This window comes from Pituophis catenifer, unplaced genomic scaffold, assembly GCF_029215685.1.
Source record: "Pituophis catenifer annectens isolate HBS135680 unplaced genomic scaffold, rPitCat1.0.hap2 SCAF_7, whole genome shotgun sequence".
NCBI classification, from domain to species: Eukaryota; Metazoa; Chordata; class Lepidosauria; order Squamata; family Colubridae; genus Pituophis; species Pituophis catenifer.
In genome coordinates this window covers 49,545,262-49,562,759 of record NW_027256887.1, presented here as the reverse complement: position 1 = coordinate 49,562,759, position 17,498 = coordinate 49,545,262, and the positions used below count along the sequence as shown (strand labels likewise).

Below are 17,498 nucleotides of genomic sequence, written 5' to 3'. Positions count from 1 at the left end.
CTTCCCCATTGATTTTGCTTGTCAGAAGGTTGCAATAGGTGATCACATGATCCCGGGGCACTGCAACCGTCATAAATATGAGTCAATTGCGAAGAGTCTAAATTTTAATCACGTGACCATAGGGATGCTACAATTGTCATAAGTGTGAAAAATGGTCACGAGTCACTTTTTGCAGTACCATTGTAATTTGAACAGTCACTAAATGAACTGTTGTAAGTCAAGACTACTTGTAATCAATACTAACCTGATGCTAGCACTGAAGATGTTACCTAGTTACCTAGGTAGTGAAATGGCTGCAAGCAAATAACCAAGCTCAGAGAGCAGCAAGAATTCCAAAAATTAAGCTTCCTTTGCTAGTGTTTGTCACATTTCATGAAAAGATTCCATTCACAGGTAAATCTCCTGAGCTTTAAAAATCACAGACAGTAAAACTTGGATAGCAATTACCAAAAAATATGTGACAAGTGTGACATGAGACAAGGCTACCAACTGCACATAATCATAGCTATCCTTCTATGACTCTAGCTTATAAAGAATTATGATAGAAAATAGATTTCACCCATCACTTATTTGGCAAGATTTTTCCTTTGTCAAATTTTTCATTCTTCTTATATTAAAAACAACTTGGAAAAAGAATTGGCTACTTTATAGCTTTCTTGAAAAATTTGCATAACCCCAGCATAAACCTTTATCAAGTTTGTATAGCTGTCCATCTCACATGAATATATAGTTTTATTAGTTATAGTACAGTGTAGTACAGTACAATACAATACAATTTAATGGCCCCAGTATCAATTAATTACTCAGAACCTAAAAACAGTTGCAGAGGAAAACCAAAGAATAAATTAGTTAGAATGCATTCTCATTTGTAAAATAATAAAATAGAATGTTCTACAGTGCCATTAAATAAACACTGAGAGCAGAGATGAATGTAATTATCATTTAACAACAATATCTATATGGAATGATGTAAAATTATGATTTATTTTCTAATATCTGAAGTTCCTGTTCATGTAACTTTTTATATTCTTGTCTATTTAGTGTATATGATGCATCTACCTGGGCAGCTTCTATGGAAAGGATAGGGGAATGTTAGCCTGTATGCTTGATTCATAACAGCCATGAGACTTTAGGGGGATGGATTCTCAAGATCAATCAGACAGAGCCCTGGGCACAAAACTTTCTTCTGATTTTTTAAAATTGCTTTATTCATAACACAAATAAAAAATGTTGTTGTTTTTCTTTCAGCCATCTCAGACTAATCCTGAAAACAGCATTTTAACTTAAGCAAACATACAAAAGATATGTCTTTCTCTCAGTTCTTTGTTATAGTTTTAGCTATAAAGATTATGGTAGGAAGTAAAGTCAACAGAAAAAGATCTGCTGCTTGCTCTAGCATTAGGAGGTTGAAGATTCCCCTATCTAATGAGACAATTAAGCATATAGCTCTCTGTACAGCTACTCTTAATCTCTGCCATCCAGAATCTTTAGAGGCATTTTGAGCTTCTTACTTCCTTTGGTATTCTTTCTGTAATATAGTGGTAATAATCTCTCAAAGTCTGCTCCTCGCTCATTTTTAATGATCTTGCTTCCATCCTGGAACATTTTAGTGACCATGATAACTGTCAAACCACTAAATCTTTCCTGGTTCTTTATCCATCTTCTTTTTCTCTAAAATTCCAGCTCTTTCTTCCTGCCAGTTTATCAGCCTTTGCTTCCTTTTTGTCCCCCACCCCTTGTGAAAAACTCCTTTTTCTAGAAATTGCTTACCTTTTCCACTCCCCATGATTTTCCCAAACTGACTTTTTCATCTCCAAGTACAGCTGGTCTCTCCGGGTCACATGACATGGACTCAGAGGATGGCAGGTTGTGCTTAACTAAACCATCTGATTGCACTGGTTTGCTCTTCAGCTCTATCCCTTCATTACAGCTTCATTACACTTTATGATTATGTGGATTAGTAGTAGTAGGATCAATACCTCCCAATTTTTTTCTCAATGAGTAGCAAGACAATCAAAAATTGTTTTTTGTTTTTTAAGAAATATTTTACCTAAGCAATTTCATGAACAAAGAGTTTTTTTACAAGGGGTGGGGAGAAAAAAGGAAGCAAGAACAGACTGATTAGCTGGCAGGAAGAAAGAACTGGAATTTTGGAGAAAAAGAAGATGGATAAAGAACCAAATTATTGACAAAATGATCATTGCTTAAGTGCCTTTAACATTGTACATATATGCATAGCCATCATGTTCCCTTTTGAAGTACACAACATTATATAGTGCATATGAAAATATTTAAGGAGAAGCAGGGAAAAAATAGATCTCCCCACCTAAAAAAAAAATTGAATAAAAAGGAAGTCTAATTAAATCTGGTTTAAACCAGTTCTCTTCACTATTCTCCTCCATGTTTCTCTATGTTTCTCCTACATTTGAACCATTGATCTTTTCATTCATTATATTTGTCTCTCTTTTTTTGCAGTATCTCAGCATATTTTTGAGAAGAGTTTTACTGTCTTGTCTTGGATTGTTTCATTTTTAATACACATTGATCTTCTATAATATATTTCCTGCATTTCAAATAATGTATTAAACTGTTCAAAATAGATACAAACAATATCATGGTTTCCAGTTGGATACTAATAATACTAAAGTCTCTAAATGCTAGATTGGAGTACTGCTTTAAATTTAAAATAACACACTGATAAAGTATAACACAACAAACAGAATTCTTAAATGTATATGCCTAACGGTTGGTAAAGCCAAATATAATGATAATGCCATCTTTAAACTAACATTTGATCTGTAGTAAAGACAATCTACAAAAAAATGAACTAGCATGTACTTGTGCCAACAGTTTTTATTGCTTTGGAAAGTAAACTAGATAATAATTGATAGAAAATTACTATTTACAACATGAGTCACCTATGCATTCCTGCTTCTTAAAAGCTGATTTTGTATGGTTTATTTGCAAAATCTGAATGACCAAAATATAAAAGATACAGCCAAGCTTTTCTCTCTCCTATCTAGTGAAGTTGTTAGTGCCTTATTCTAAAATGAACCAGAACAAAATCTCAACAAAGTTACAAGTCTAGGATGTCATACAGAGGAATCCCTTAAAAAGAAGCTAATTTAGGTGAAATTGAGCATAAACAATGCTATTTTAATAATCCTTCTGCCAAGAACAGCCATTTTGGCTTGAAAGGGCTTCTTGCCTTTTTAGAAAGTCAAATTAGGACATGAGAAAGCCTGACTAAGGAGAAAATATTTGAGCCTTGTTCCTTACAGGAAAACAAGGAGCGGGGAAATCACCTTTAGCTGGGCACTTTAAAAAGTTATTCGTGGAATCTACATTTTTAAGTTTTATTTTTCATAGATTTAAGGTTACTACACCATTTTTATCTGTATACCGGTATGTGTGTCTCAGAAAACAAATCAAAAACACTTCTGGAAACTAATGGAGCATTATTAAAAAACTAAAAAGAGAAAATTTCTTTGCTCTTTTAAACACAGGAGGCTATATGGAAACCGAAGCTGCAGCACAAGAATCTCTGGGGTTAAGCAAACTTGGAACCCAGGCAGAAAAAGACCGAAGACTAAAGAAAAAGTAGGTTGGAATACTTTGAATAAAACACCAAGTACATTTGCTTGTTGAAGAAAAATCAATGTATTAGTACTCATTCTGACTGCATTTTTAAAAAGCCAAACACAATGGAAGTTAATTTCTACTTTTCAATATGGATTCCATTAAAGAAACATAGCAGGAGGATTCTTTGGATTTGCCTACTGGTAGCCTATTTTAAAATGCAGATATTTTCTACTGGGAGTAGTATTTATTTTCAATTCAGCCTGTCACTCTTATGTATCAACTTGGTCAGTGAGTTATTGAACTCACTGCTTCCCATTGCATTTCCTTGAAACCCTAATTCATTTGTTGTGTACAAAGGTTATGATAAATTGCTATTATTTTTTGATACCTACCCTGTTTCCTCCAAAATAAGACATCCCCTGATAATAAGCCCAATTGGGCTTTTGAGTGCATGGCAATAAGGCCAAGCGTTTATTTTAGGATTCAAAAAAATATAAGATAGGGTCTTATTTTTGGGGAAACACAGTATCATGTTCCCTAAAGAAAATAAATGTTTTACAAAATCACAAAAGATGCCTTTGGAGAAAAACTGTGGAAATACTTATCTTTAGAACTTAAATTCTGCTGATTTTTTTAAATTTTTTATGCTTGCTTTACCCAAATCTTTCCAGCATTTGGCAATGTTTATTTGTATCTTGTGTGGGAAAACATATTTTGGTAATACACTGTTCATTACTTAGTTTGAATATTCTACATTATAATGTAGCACTCTCAGATAAAAGATTACTTTGATTATCACAATGCATAATTGATTTGTGACTATATAGAAAACACTGGTAATATCAAACAAGATTATTTCATGCTGTCAGAACAGCCACTTAAATTAGCACTCCAAAAAGAGAAGCATTTTTCCTTAGTTATACTTATTTATTAACAATACAGTTAATAAATATATTTCAATCAGAAACATTTTATTCTAAAAATAATATAGAAGTATTAGATAAATAATTTATTACATTTAATAATGTAAGTTCCCTCTTATGCATCATAAATGTAACTTCTACATTTTATTTTATTTTACTTTTTTCTACTGTTGTTTCTTTATAGGAGTTGGAAGGTATAAATCTTGTAAGGTCTTTTTTGTTTCTACTGGCACTCCATGCAAAAAAAAATAGCATCACTAAATATTTTTATACAACCTAAGTACTAAATAGTTAGATGCATTTTGATATTTGTTAATAATAATGTTGTGATAATTTAAATAATATTTTTCGAAAGACCTTGGTCTTTCTATACTTCACTTTCTCTCTGCCTAATAGTTTTCATTTATTTTCTGCTGGCAGATACATATTTTAGATACAATAATGAGCATTTAATTTTCTTTCAAAATATGATAGTAGTTGTTGACATATTTTCCTTAATAGTCTAATAGAAATCGTATTTCATTATCCACTTCCTAATTACTTTTTCTGTTATCAGTTTTCAACAGACAATTCCATGGGGAAAAGTCATGTAAATGAGATTATGATCAGTTATAGTCATAGCTTTGACAAGAAATCTTTGTGGAAAAGATGCTTGAAATCTCTAGATACTGGTAGCACCCTTCAAGCGTATAATGACTTCAACCTATTCAACCTTTCTTTATGTAAATTACTCTGAGCTAAATCTGGGTTATGAATGAAGAAGTTATGTTTGTGTGGGGAGGGTGGGGGGGTTTCCAAAGCAATTTACCACTACATTGACCCTGGCATCAAAGTTTAGTCAAGGTGATTTACTGTATTTTTTCATTAAATAAAGAGCCTTGGTAGTACAGTGGTTTAATGCACCCTGTTATTAACACAGCTGCCTGCAATTTCTGCAGGTTCGAATCTTACCAGGCTCAAGGTTGACTCAGCCTTCCATCCTTTCTAAGGTAGGTTAAATGAGGACCCAGTTTGTGGGGGCAATAAGCTGACTTTGTATAAATATACAAAAGTATGAAGGCTATTGCTTAACACATTGTAAGCCACCCTGAGTCTCCGGAGAAGGGCGGCATATAAATAAAAAAAAATAAAAAATAAGCCCAACTTTGTTGGTACTAAAAGCACAAATTACAGAACAGTTTTCATAAACATGTTTACATTCAAAATATGTGTATTAGGGAAATCCCATCTTCAGTTGCTTAAAATTATAATATTGTATATCACTATGTAAGTTGTTTTCCATAACTCCTTCTAATTATCTATCTAAATTAAAAAAATCCAAGTTTTAACAGATTTGTGGAGGCAAAAGGAATGAAAGTTTCATGTTTATTAACAAAGCAAATCCAAAGGCATCCTTATTACAGTTTATCATCTCAGATGTAATTCTGAAGACAGTTGACTTCCCAGTAGGGAAATTACATGATTACATGATCATGATAAAATATTAGAAAATATTTCTGTGTTCTTTGGTGCTAATTGCATTGATTCATTAGTTCTGAAAGAAAAAAACTTGTGGAATGTAAAACTTATAATTACCATATGAATGTACTAGAAGGCTCCAAGAAAGTTCTGCATACTACTCATTGCTAGGCAGAATAATCATGACTAAATGAAGGAAACAAAGAAAGACTGCTCAGGTTAAATAAAAATCCGAAAGGCAGGATATGCCTTTTTTCTTTTTTAAAAAAACCTTGTTTAGTGGGTGGTTTTTTACTGCATTATCACCTTTCTATACTCCTAAATTATTGTTGTTATGGTTTATCACACAGTCAACCAGATGTTGATATTGGATATGGCACTTATATTCACCTGTCAAGTCCCTCCCAAGATAGATATTGTTGTTTGATGATGTTAAAAATGTCATAGCATGTTCCAAGTGAAGCTGCCTTTGCAATTGACTGATGGTTATTTTGTCAATGCCAATGGTGTTGCAGTGGTGCTCCAGATGTTTTCGAGTTGCACCCAAGACCCTTATTACTGTTGATATCTTTGCTTTCTTTTGCCACAGTCATTCTACTTCTATTTGCAGGTCTTTACATTTTGTGACACACACACACCCCTCTTCTTTCTCTTCTATTCTGCTGTCTCACAATATTGTAATGTCAACTATTCAATTTTTTTTGTCTTATCAATAATTGCTAAGTTTGCGGTGTTGTCTGACAGATGTTTGTTATTGTTGTTGTGTTTCATTGCACAATCAGCCAGATGTTTAGACTATATTTGGCATTTTTATTATTATTAAAAATGTTAGTTTTATAATCTGAGGCTGTATTTACATCTATATGCTGATGCAACTGCTCCATTGTCCCTGTGCTTTTATGTCCTTGGACAATACTTTCTATTAGGAGTATTTATTTGTTTGTTTGTTTATATCTCACCTTTATTGTTTTTATAAATAATTCAAAAGAGCAAACATATCCAAATGCTTTGTCCATCCTGTATCTTCATAGATACACAAACACACACACAGTAGCTTCACACTATTTGCTTATTTTGAAACATTTAAAATATCTTTCTATTTTATAAAATCAACCAAGCTGGTAAATAGAAATAACACTCCATAATTTGTTTCACTTAATTTTAATGCCCAAATATATTCTGCTGCCAAAAAAAGGTCTGACACACAAGAAGTTTTGGATGTCTGGATACTATGGATTTTGTATTTAAGACCTGTTCCAGGAATAATTTGCTGCTAGTTAATTGTCTCTTGCTCATATTAGAATTCAATTCAAATTATTCTAACATTTCAATCCAATTAAATACATATGGATTGAGTTATGACTACAACTCCAATAAATTCTTGTTCTTAATCATGCTGGCTACTGGGACTGATGAAATTTGAAGTACCATTATCCCTACCCATGCCATCAAATACCACTCATCTGCACTCTTCTGAATAAAAGTGCAGAAGTATAAAACCTTATTATCACCTAATATGAAAAATGCATTCTTATCTTTCTGCTAATTATCCATTTGATCTGGATGATTATGCTCTCTGAATGAATACTGATTCAGTAATACAATAGGTATACATGTATATCAAATGGAAATATTAATTATATTGGATTTACTATTGTTGATGTACAGTATCCATAACTGTAAATATTGCTTTGATTTATTTATTTTTTTAATGAAGATTATACATACATTTTATGTTCACGCCAAGTAAACTGTTATCCTTACAATATTCATATTTTGGTAATTTCATGGATTTCAGGCTATAGGAAAGCTTAAATGAAAATAAAACCTCAATTGTCACATATTTCATCCAACCCCTTTTACAAGATAAATGTGCAGTAAGTGAAAAAAAATAAAGATTGCCTGAATAGTGTGCTGTTCTAAAACACTGCAACAGCCATAACTTCGAGGATTGGCCATAGCCGCCTCTTTCAGAACCATTGTACCTTTGACCAGTCACTGAACTGAACAAATGGTCATTAATTGAGGACCACTTGTAGAACAAATACCGTAGAGACAATTTTCTACTGCAACAAAAACAATAGTTCCTGTTTTCTTTATTGTTAATGTAAACACCAATCTCTGTTCATAATAGTTGCCTTCTGATATGTCAAAAGAAAGTTACTAATCTATAGTACAGTAGAACCTCTGTTCACGAACACTTCTGACCACAACCAAATCGGGTTCCAACCAAAAAATTCACATTTTTTTTTCGCGGCCGATTTCCACTTTTCCGCCATTTTTTTATAAGCGCCAAATTTCCAAAATTAGGTTCAGGTCACGACCAAATCAGTTTGCGACCAAAGTTATGGAACGAATTATGGTCATGACCAGAGGTTCTACTGTACTTGTGTATTTTATCCAAACATGGCACACCATGATATCACATGAATTTAGTTGTAATGCAACAAAACAGAGCATAGTTTATACAATTGCTCTTTCTTGTGCCCATCATTTCATTGATTCCAAATCTCTGCCTCAGCATTAAGCTTAGTATGGAATACTGACTGAAAAAAAATGCAGCAGAGGACATGATAATGACTGTTAATATTGTGCCTAGGCTAATAACAGCTGCAAAATCCAGAAGCCCATATTGTGTGCACATTTTCCATGGCCTTTCCAATACCTTTCTGTGCATTGCCCTTCACGAGGTCAAAACTGGATTTGTTGAACACTAAACTCCTTGAAAATCTTTTGAAAATGGAGCTCACTTGCTGGATTGCTCCGTCCAGCTAATCCTTTCAGACTTTTTTTCTTTTCTTTTTTTGGTAACATCATTTTAGCACTTTTTTAAAAGTGCTATATCTGTTTCCAGAAACAGCTCAACTGACTTAAAATAGGCATGGGAGAGGAAGTGGAAAAGCTCCCTTTCAGAAATATGGATCATATTTTTTTCCTCCTGTTTTCCTTCTTAAAACTTGCCCGATAGCTTAGAATGCTATATAACGATACTAATCTGGTCATCATGAAAAAGAAAACTTTGGGGCATCTTTACAGACAAATATATTATGTGACATTAGCTTTAGGGACTATTCTATTAAGTTCACATGGAATGTGCAAAGAAAGACATTATTAGTTTATCAAAGCAATTTCTATGAAGATCCAATTGTTGAATCTTAGGAGAAATACTTAATACAGCAGAAATAATTATAGCCTTCTTTGTCCCTTAATTCCTGTCAATTACTTATATAAAGGAAGAAGATAATACCTCACAACAAGGAAACTAAAATCTTAACAATCAATCATTTGATTGCTAATTAATTTTGGTGATAGAATATACTTCACTGGTATAATTAGAAAAAATAAGCTATTTTTGGCAAAAATACAACATGAAATATGTCACTTGTACTTTCTGGGTGTGCGTGACTATGCGAATCTATCTATAAATATCTATATTTACAGTAGATATCTCACTATATTCTTGATGAATATAGCTAATAATAACTTGATGAGTGTAACCTTAGATTTAGATTTGTATATAGAACAGTTCTTAGTTGAAGTAGCTGTATGTAAATATGTGGGCACTTCAAAGAACAGGCTGTAAAAAGGGGAAAAGGAGACACAGCTAAATAGGAAAAAAAATTGTAATTACCTGAAATACATATACTTTTATTTGATTTAATTTGAGTAACATAGGCATAAATTCTTCCAAATAAGAGAGGAAGTAATACAGTTGCTCTCCTTTGCCTATTTAATTTTTTCTGTAATAAATTTAAAGAAAAATCTGAAAATCATGGAGTTTTAAAAACTATTCAGCTTCATAGCCTCAAATCATAATTTTATGAATGAAGTGGTGCTCTTACTCCTTCCAAATCACTTTGCATCAAAGGTAATGTCAGGACTATACCTCTTCCCAAAAGTTGAAGGACCCAGCACACTATCTAAGTCTAGGAGGAAGGTTAAATGCAGGAAGATTACAACCTAACCTCTGCAGCATCTTTGTGCAGACACAGAGAGCAATTTGTGTACAAAGGCCTTTTCAATAGTTTCAGTAAATTGGATCATCTATTATTGTGTCAGAGTTCCTTTTAAATTTTAGTTAAGTTTTAATTACACAGGCTTGCCCTATTCATCTTTAGCTAAAATAACAATTTTACTGTTGTCATAAATAAAATATGGCTTTTAATAAGCTTAGTAATTAAAAGCAAACTTAAGCAATTGCATTAAGCTATGTATAATAATGAGCAGTCTAAATGTCCCCTCATTCTTATTGCTGCAATAATCCATTTGCAGTGCCAGTAGAGTTTATTTTTGTTCAACTCAGAAGAATAATTATACTTTTACTATCTCTTTAATTATTTTTAATAATCAATGTTTGTTAAAGTTGATTAGAATGTGAAATATTATTTGTGTCCTAATTGTATAATGATCATTAGAATCATTATGGTTAATACTGTTCTCTTCTGAACACACAACTCACTCAGTAGAGCATTGAATATACATCAGTGCTGGGTGCATCTGCAGGTGGGAGAGTCAGAAGACCAGTGTGGTAGGCAAGACTATACGAGGGAAGCCCCGCTCTTCATACTGACTTTACAGGAATGTAGAAGCAGGTAGGACTTCAGTCATGATGGCATGCCGCCATCTTGACTATTTTGAGCCCCCACTGCTTTAGCCCTTCATACCTGCAAAAATGAGCAGGGCATACTTATCTTGCTACAGCTAGGTAAACCTAATATGCTGTTTGGGACAGGTTAAGTATACCTTTTTTTTAAAAAAAATCAAATACAGCTTTTCTAAATACCACATATACTGCACAGGTACAGCATATGTGGTACCTTGCTCAATAGTAGTAACTGTGAGAGGGATCTTGGAGTCCTAGTGGTCAATCATTTAAATATGAGCCAGCGATGTGCAGCAGCTGCCAAAAAAACCAACACAGTTCTAGGCTGCATAAACAGAGGGATAGAATCAAGATCACGTGAAGTGTTAATACCACTTTATTATGCCTTGGTAAGGCCACACTTGAAATACTGCATCCAGTTTTGGTCGCCATGATGTAAAAAAGATGTGGCGACTCTAGAAAGTGCAGAGAAGAGCAACAAAGATGATTAGGAGACTGGAGGCTAAAACATATGAAGAACGGTTGCAGGAACTGGGTATGTCTAGCTTAATGAAAAGAAGGACTAGGGGAGACATGATAGCAGTGTTCCAATATCTCAGGGGCTGACACAAAGAAGAGAGAGTCAAGCTATTCTCCAAAGCACCTGAGGGCAGTACAAGAAGCAATGGGTGGAAACTAATCAAGGAGAGAAGCAACTTAGAACTAAGGAGAAATTTCCTGACAGAACAATTAATCAGTGGAACAACTTGCCTCCAGAAGTTTTAAATGCTCCAACACTGGAAGTTTTTAAGAAGATGTTGGATAACCATTTGTATGGTGTGGTGTAGGGTTTCCTGCCTAGGCAGGGGGTTGGACTAGAAGATCTCCAAGGTCCCTTCCAACTCTGTTATTCTATTCTATTCTATTCTATTCTATTCTATTCTATTCTATTCTATTCTATTCTATTCTATTCTATTCTATTCAAAATGTATGAGTAAGTTTTGAAACATTTGGTATATTCATCTTGCCTAACCTCCCTCTAACTCCCCCCATCCTGGCCAATTAAGATGTGTTCAGATCAGAGTCTTCTTCAAGTATGGTAATGCTTAGGAACTGCTAAAAAGCATGAAAATAGCATTGCAGCATTTCTTGTCCAACCACCCATTTCCATTACACCAACCAGACAGGGAAATTTGTTTGTTTATAATTTGAAATGTTGGCATAGACCAAAAAAAAGTATTTCTAAACTATGCCATTCCATAGAATCTATGCTTATATGCAGGACCTTCTTGTTGCCTCCTGCATTCGTTTGGAAAATGTCCACTCACTGAGAACCAAAGAGGATGAAACACTAATCATGTGGCTTAGGTTTACATAGCTGTTTTTTAAAAGGGGGAAAGAAAAAAGGAATTCAAGCCAAAGTGGTTCAGGGGACTTTAAGAGGTTCAAGAGAAATTAGGACCCTAATAAGAGTAGAAAAGGATTTTTTTTGTGGCCTCAAGCCAAAGGGCACTTTTACATGACCTTTTTATTTTTCTGCTTCCCATTCTCTTCTCAGCAGTTTGAAATTGACCTGTTGATCATCTTCACAGTTACTTGTCTTGTAATACTGAAAACAATCAGTCAATCAATGCTGTCACTCCAGTCAACCTCTAGAAACTTGTAAAAAAGAAGAAGAAAGAGCTTTCCTTCAGTAATCCCCATTCAAGTTTTTTTTAGCTGTGATTTCGGCAGTAAACAAGCAAGCAAATAAATGTCCATACAACTGTTTACAAATAAAATAAAAATAAAAAGCTTGTTTTCTCTTTTTGTCAGCCACTAGTAATATTTCATGTCCAAAGTGCTTTTGTCTGCTGTGGATATAATTGATTGGTGCAATATCCCTGTGAATCATAGCATGGATACTGTCAACCATTGATCAAAAACCCTAACCCATTTGATAAGGGAAAGAAAACATGAGACAGCAAATTAAACTATTTTATTTTAATTATAACAAAAAAGAAAATATTGAAGAATAAATATTTGTAACTAAATTGGGGTAAGTGTAATTAGAACAAATCAAATTTGTCCTAATGAGGTTCTGCTGAATCTTGCTGGCTATTAAAAACAAATCAGTGACACTGAGTGAGTATATCACGCTGATCAGCTAAAAGATAATAAGGTAAAAAGACAATGCAGTTTGGATATTGAGTTAATAAAGGTGTATTCATTTGTGCTGCAACTTGTGATAAACTTAATGGTAAAGAATCATAAAGAAGGGCATTGTTCCAACAGCATCTTCTTTGCAAAAGAAACAAAAATCAGCAACTGCAAAGATTCAAGAATTCACCCTACTTTTTTTTCCTGTCCTGCACAAGAGAATAACTGTTCCCCCCCCCCATACACACAAACACAGAGAGACACAGACACACAAACTTCAGAGGAGACTGATCTGTTTTGCATCTCTCCTTTGTTTTTCTAGGAGTCACATGTGGTTTTTATTAACAGTGCAAGGACTACTTTTCCCAGAATCACTAGTCTGCGGCTGATTTTGGACTAGTGCAATGCACAGGTGATCCAAATCTATCCCCAGCAGTGATTACAAATCTCAGCTGGAGTTGAAAAATGTGCCAGTGATAGCTGGTTCATAAAACGTCTGCTAGGAAATTTTTTAGATGTTTTGGGAAGTCCAGGAATATCTATTATTTTGCCAAAATGCTATTTCCTCCCTCCCTCTGCGTTATGTACAGATTTGCTTCTCACTGTAAAGCAATAAATATATAAGAAAAACAATAAATATTCTTATGTTTGGAGCAAAGTACTGTTAGTAAAAACCACCTGTGACTCCTAGAAGCAAAACATTTTTTTATCAATGACAAGTTGAAAGATGAATATTTAAAATAATAGTTCAGGAACTGTTGCAAATCTTAACTGTTGGAAAGTCAAATGCTTAATTGTGACCTGAGGCTTTGTCTGTTGTAACTATTTTTCTCTTTTCTACACTGGTGTCTTCAATTCAGAATTAATTTGGGATGATTTGTATCTTTATCAAGGAGATATATTGTTTTTAAATAATTACTGCTTGCATTCTGTTTCAGGAGAGAAAGATGAGTTTTAATCATTTTAATCCTATTCGCTATGCTGCTTTTTAATTTTCTTACTCTATCATATGATTTATTTTATGAATTGACGTATATTCATTAATATTTATGTGCTTTTCTTTTCCATCCATCTCTCTCCATCTCATGAAAAGCACATCAGGGTAAGTTAAACCACAATGATGCTGGTCATATTCATTTTCAGCACCATGTTTAAATTTCCTCCTTTATTTCATTTTTTATTTATTTAACTTACTATTTTGAATTGATGATCTTGAGAATTGAACTAAATTTAAATACTAAAATATTATAAATTGGCAACATTTGACACCCTTTCAGCATTTAGTTTATGGATATACCAATTTATTTTTAAATGAACTGAGTGCAACTCTAAAGATTTTTAAATAAATTATCAAAATGTTCTAAATATTGTATATGGCTTAGGTTGCACTCAGTCATTTGATTCATTTACTTGTTCTATATGAACGTTATATAGAACAACAATATTTTGATTTCTTTCACTCTTGATTTCTTCTCTTAGCAATTCAGTTAATTTGCAAATTTGAAAATATGTTTTATTGCTCTTGAGATGTTGGCTAAAACAGTAAAATGAAAAACTAGCTTACTTACCTAGGTGAAAAACTCACTGAAATAAACAGCCCCCATTCCTAGCCAATATGCATAGAATTGCACTTTTTTCTCTTATAAAAAAATCAGAAAACCTAGAAGGAAAACAAAACTACTTGTAAGAATTAATATAATGTAAATAGAATTGGTTTTGGAGATTTACACAAAGTCGTCTTGCTGAACATCAGAATCTTATTCATTTAAAATTGTTCAGAAAAGGATATTACTATTCTGGTTACCGTTGAATATTTATTTAGTTATTTTTATCCCGCCTTTATTTATTTTTTTATAAATAACTCCAGGTGGCGAACATACAGAATACTCCTTTTTCCTTTTATTTTCATCACAATGACAACCCTGTGAGTTGGATTGGGCTGAGGGAGAATGACTGAACCAAGGTCACACTCTGATGTCATGTCTAAACTGGGATTGTACACATACAGAGGCATACAGACAAATAGATATATTTAGATATACTAGTTCTTGACTTACTACCAGTCACTTAATGATGGTTTGAAGTTACAACAGACCCCCTAAGACCTACCTATGACCCTGCTGGGAAGTTCCAACAGCTGTCTCGCCACAGTCACATGACCAAATTTTGGGCACTTGACAACCCACATTTCTGGCCATTTGCAGCAGGGGTGGGTTTCAAAACCCATCGCCACCGGTTTGCTTGTGGGCACTTGCGTGCAATGCTTCTGCACATGCGCAGAAGCATCTGGATGTGCAGAGCCTCCCGCCACCGCCACCAGTTCGCCCAATCTGGGGTGAACCAGTAGCAACACACAATTGGTTTGCAACATCCCATAGTCACAAGACTACAATTTATAATGTTTTTGCTGAAAAATGGTTTGTTTGTTTTTTCAATTTTCAGCAAAAGCACCCCGTAGTGAACAATGGGTTCACTTGTCAACCAGGGGTTCACTTTATGACTGCTATGTTCACTTAATGAACACTGCAAAAATGTTTGTAACATCAGATTGATCATGTTGATGATCCACTTTATGACTACCACAACTTACAATAGTAGCACTCCATTACAGTCATAAGTCATGGACTACCTAAATTATAGTTTTAATGTACCTTAAATTTACAGTGTCTGTAATTTTTTTCATCATGTACAATAAGATGAAATTACGCATTAGATAGTTTGATCAATTCATCATAATGGTGGTATATTAGTAACATTATTATTTATAGATGTTAAATACTGATTACCTTGCATTCTAAACTGTTTGCATTTACATAATATTGATGTTTAAGAAAGTGATAATGTTCATTATATATTAAAACAAGGTAACAACAGTATTAGCAAGCTGAGCTTTTATTAAAACTATATTACATTTTGTTACTATAGACTATATTATTTTTTCTGTCATTAGTTCTAAACAATCATTTAAACTTATTTTTATTTTGCTTTTCACATTTTTTATTCTATTATAAATTTGCGCTAACATAGTATGTGGTTTAAAAAGAAAATGCATGTGGTTACTGCACTGCACTTTATGAACCAAAAAGTATTTTAAAAAAATAAAATTACACAATAACACACATAAGATTGATCATTATTCTAAATTTTTTACCAACTAATTTCATTCCTATCTTATATTAATAAATAAATTTATGTGTAGATGACTAATTTCCCCCCCCCCATGCTCTACATTAAAATTCAGTTTTCATCTAGATCACCTTTCTCCAATCTGATATCCTTCAAGAATTTTGGACTACAGTTGTTGGCCATGTTGACTGGGGAGAATGAAAGTTATATTTCAGTATATCTGGCAAATGCCAAGTTGGGAAAGCTGATCTAGTTTAACGAAGCGTGGAATATTCTTGTTGGATTCTACCTTTCTTCATTGGCACTCTAGATTAGAACTTTTTTTCTAAAATAAATATGAATATTATTGTATAAATTAAGCTCAATGAATTAATGTTTTATGTGCTAAGTTAGGCCACATTCCTATAATATTTAGAAGAAAAATGATCATAAACTCCATATTTAGGTTATATTTCCTATCTATGTCTGAACTGGCTTGAGTTCTTAAAGTTACAATGCCATTCACTCTCATCTGACATCACAAGAAAATATGCTTGACATTCCATGGAAAGCAAATTAATATTGACAATTTTTAAACTTCTGGATTTGCAAATAAAATGGACTCTATTTATTACTAATCAGTCTTAAAATTTTCAAATATTTATGGGTATATTACTAAATGGCTAAGATTAATTATAAAGTATTATTTGCACAGTGCAATAACGTATTCTATTTTAATTCTAATGTATGAAAAATTTCAAATACTTATCATTGGATGTTGTTCAAAATATCACTTTAAGGCAACTTGCCCCAATTTGGTTGAGAACTGTAGAAGATGAAGAGAATTAGGTTGAGAAACTCTGGCATAGAGCACAAAAGTTTCTATACATTTTTTATTTTTCTTTCATTCAGTCGTGTCTGTTTCTCAGAGACTACCCTCAATAATTCCCTGCAGTTTGTTTGCTAAAAAAAATTTCACAACTGATTTGCCATTGCCTCCTTCCTAGGGCTAAGGGAAAGTGACTGGCCCCAAAGTTACCCAGCTGGTTTTGTGCCTAAGGCAGTTTCTGGGTTTCTAGACTGATGCCTTAACCATATATATATGTGCACACACTTACAGTATATTATTTTATTGCACAACAGAAAACCTCCCTGTTTTCATGATATATACTAAGCAAAGCTGGCCCTAATTGAGACACTTGAAGCTTGTGGCAAAATCCAAGTAGGACAAAATTGTTCCATATATTTTCCCAAGCCTAGTTATTTTTGTTCATTATCCCTCTGTCCAACATGCTGTTCTGATTCAATTGTGTGTGTTAGCCTTATTCACCTATTGCATTAGTACACAAATTATTCTCAGCCTTGGTTGGGATATTGCTGATCAAGTTATAAACATATGTATCATATATATAAAATATAATAAATCTGCTGCATGTCACAGCAGATATATGGGTGGCAGAGGCTGTGTAGAATTGGGGGCTCAGAATGCTATAAATGCAATTCTCAACTAAAGTTGCACCCAGTGACATCTGCTCTGCATGGCAGGGAAGCTACAGACTATGCATTTAGATTTTGATTTTCTTTGGGACAGTTATAATAGCACTCCTATGTTATTATAATTTGGAATATTATTGTATTTCTTTTTAAAAATATGACTGATACAATAGAGGGAACAATCAAGGAAGTATATTGTAAGAAGGTCCAGATAC

At 33.4% G+C, this 17,498-nt stretch overlaps 1 protein-coding gene across 1 annotated transcript in view; it reads left to right on the top strand.

Annotated features, from left to right (window-relative positions):
• Positions 1-17,498, top strand: part of PPFIA2 (PTPRF interacting protein alpha 2) — a 201,399-nt gene that overhangs the window by 165,967 nt on the left and 17,934 nt on the right. The window contains exon 21 of the mRNA XM_070947496.1: positions 3,507-3,600. Coding sequence (XP_070803597.1) covers positions 3,507-3,600 — 94 coding nt within the window. The remainder of the gene's footprint in view (positions 1-3,506; positions 3,601-17,498) is intronic.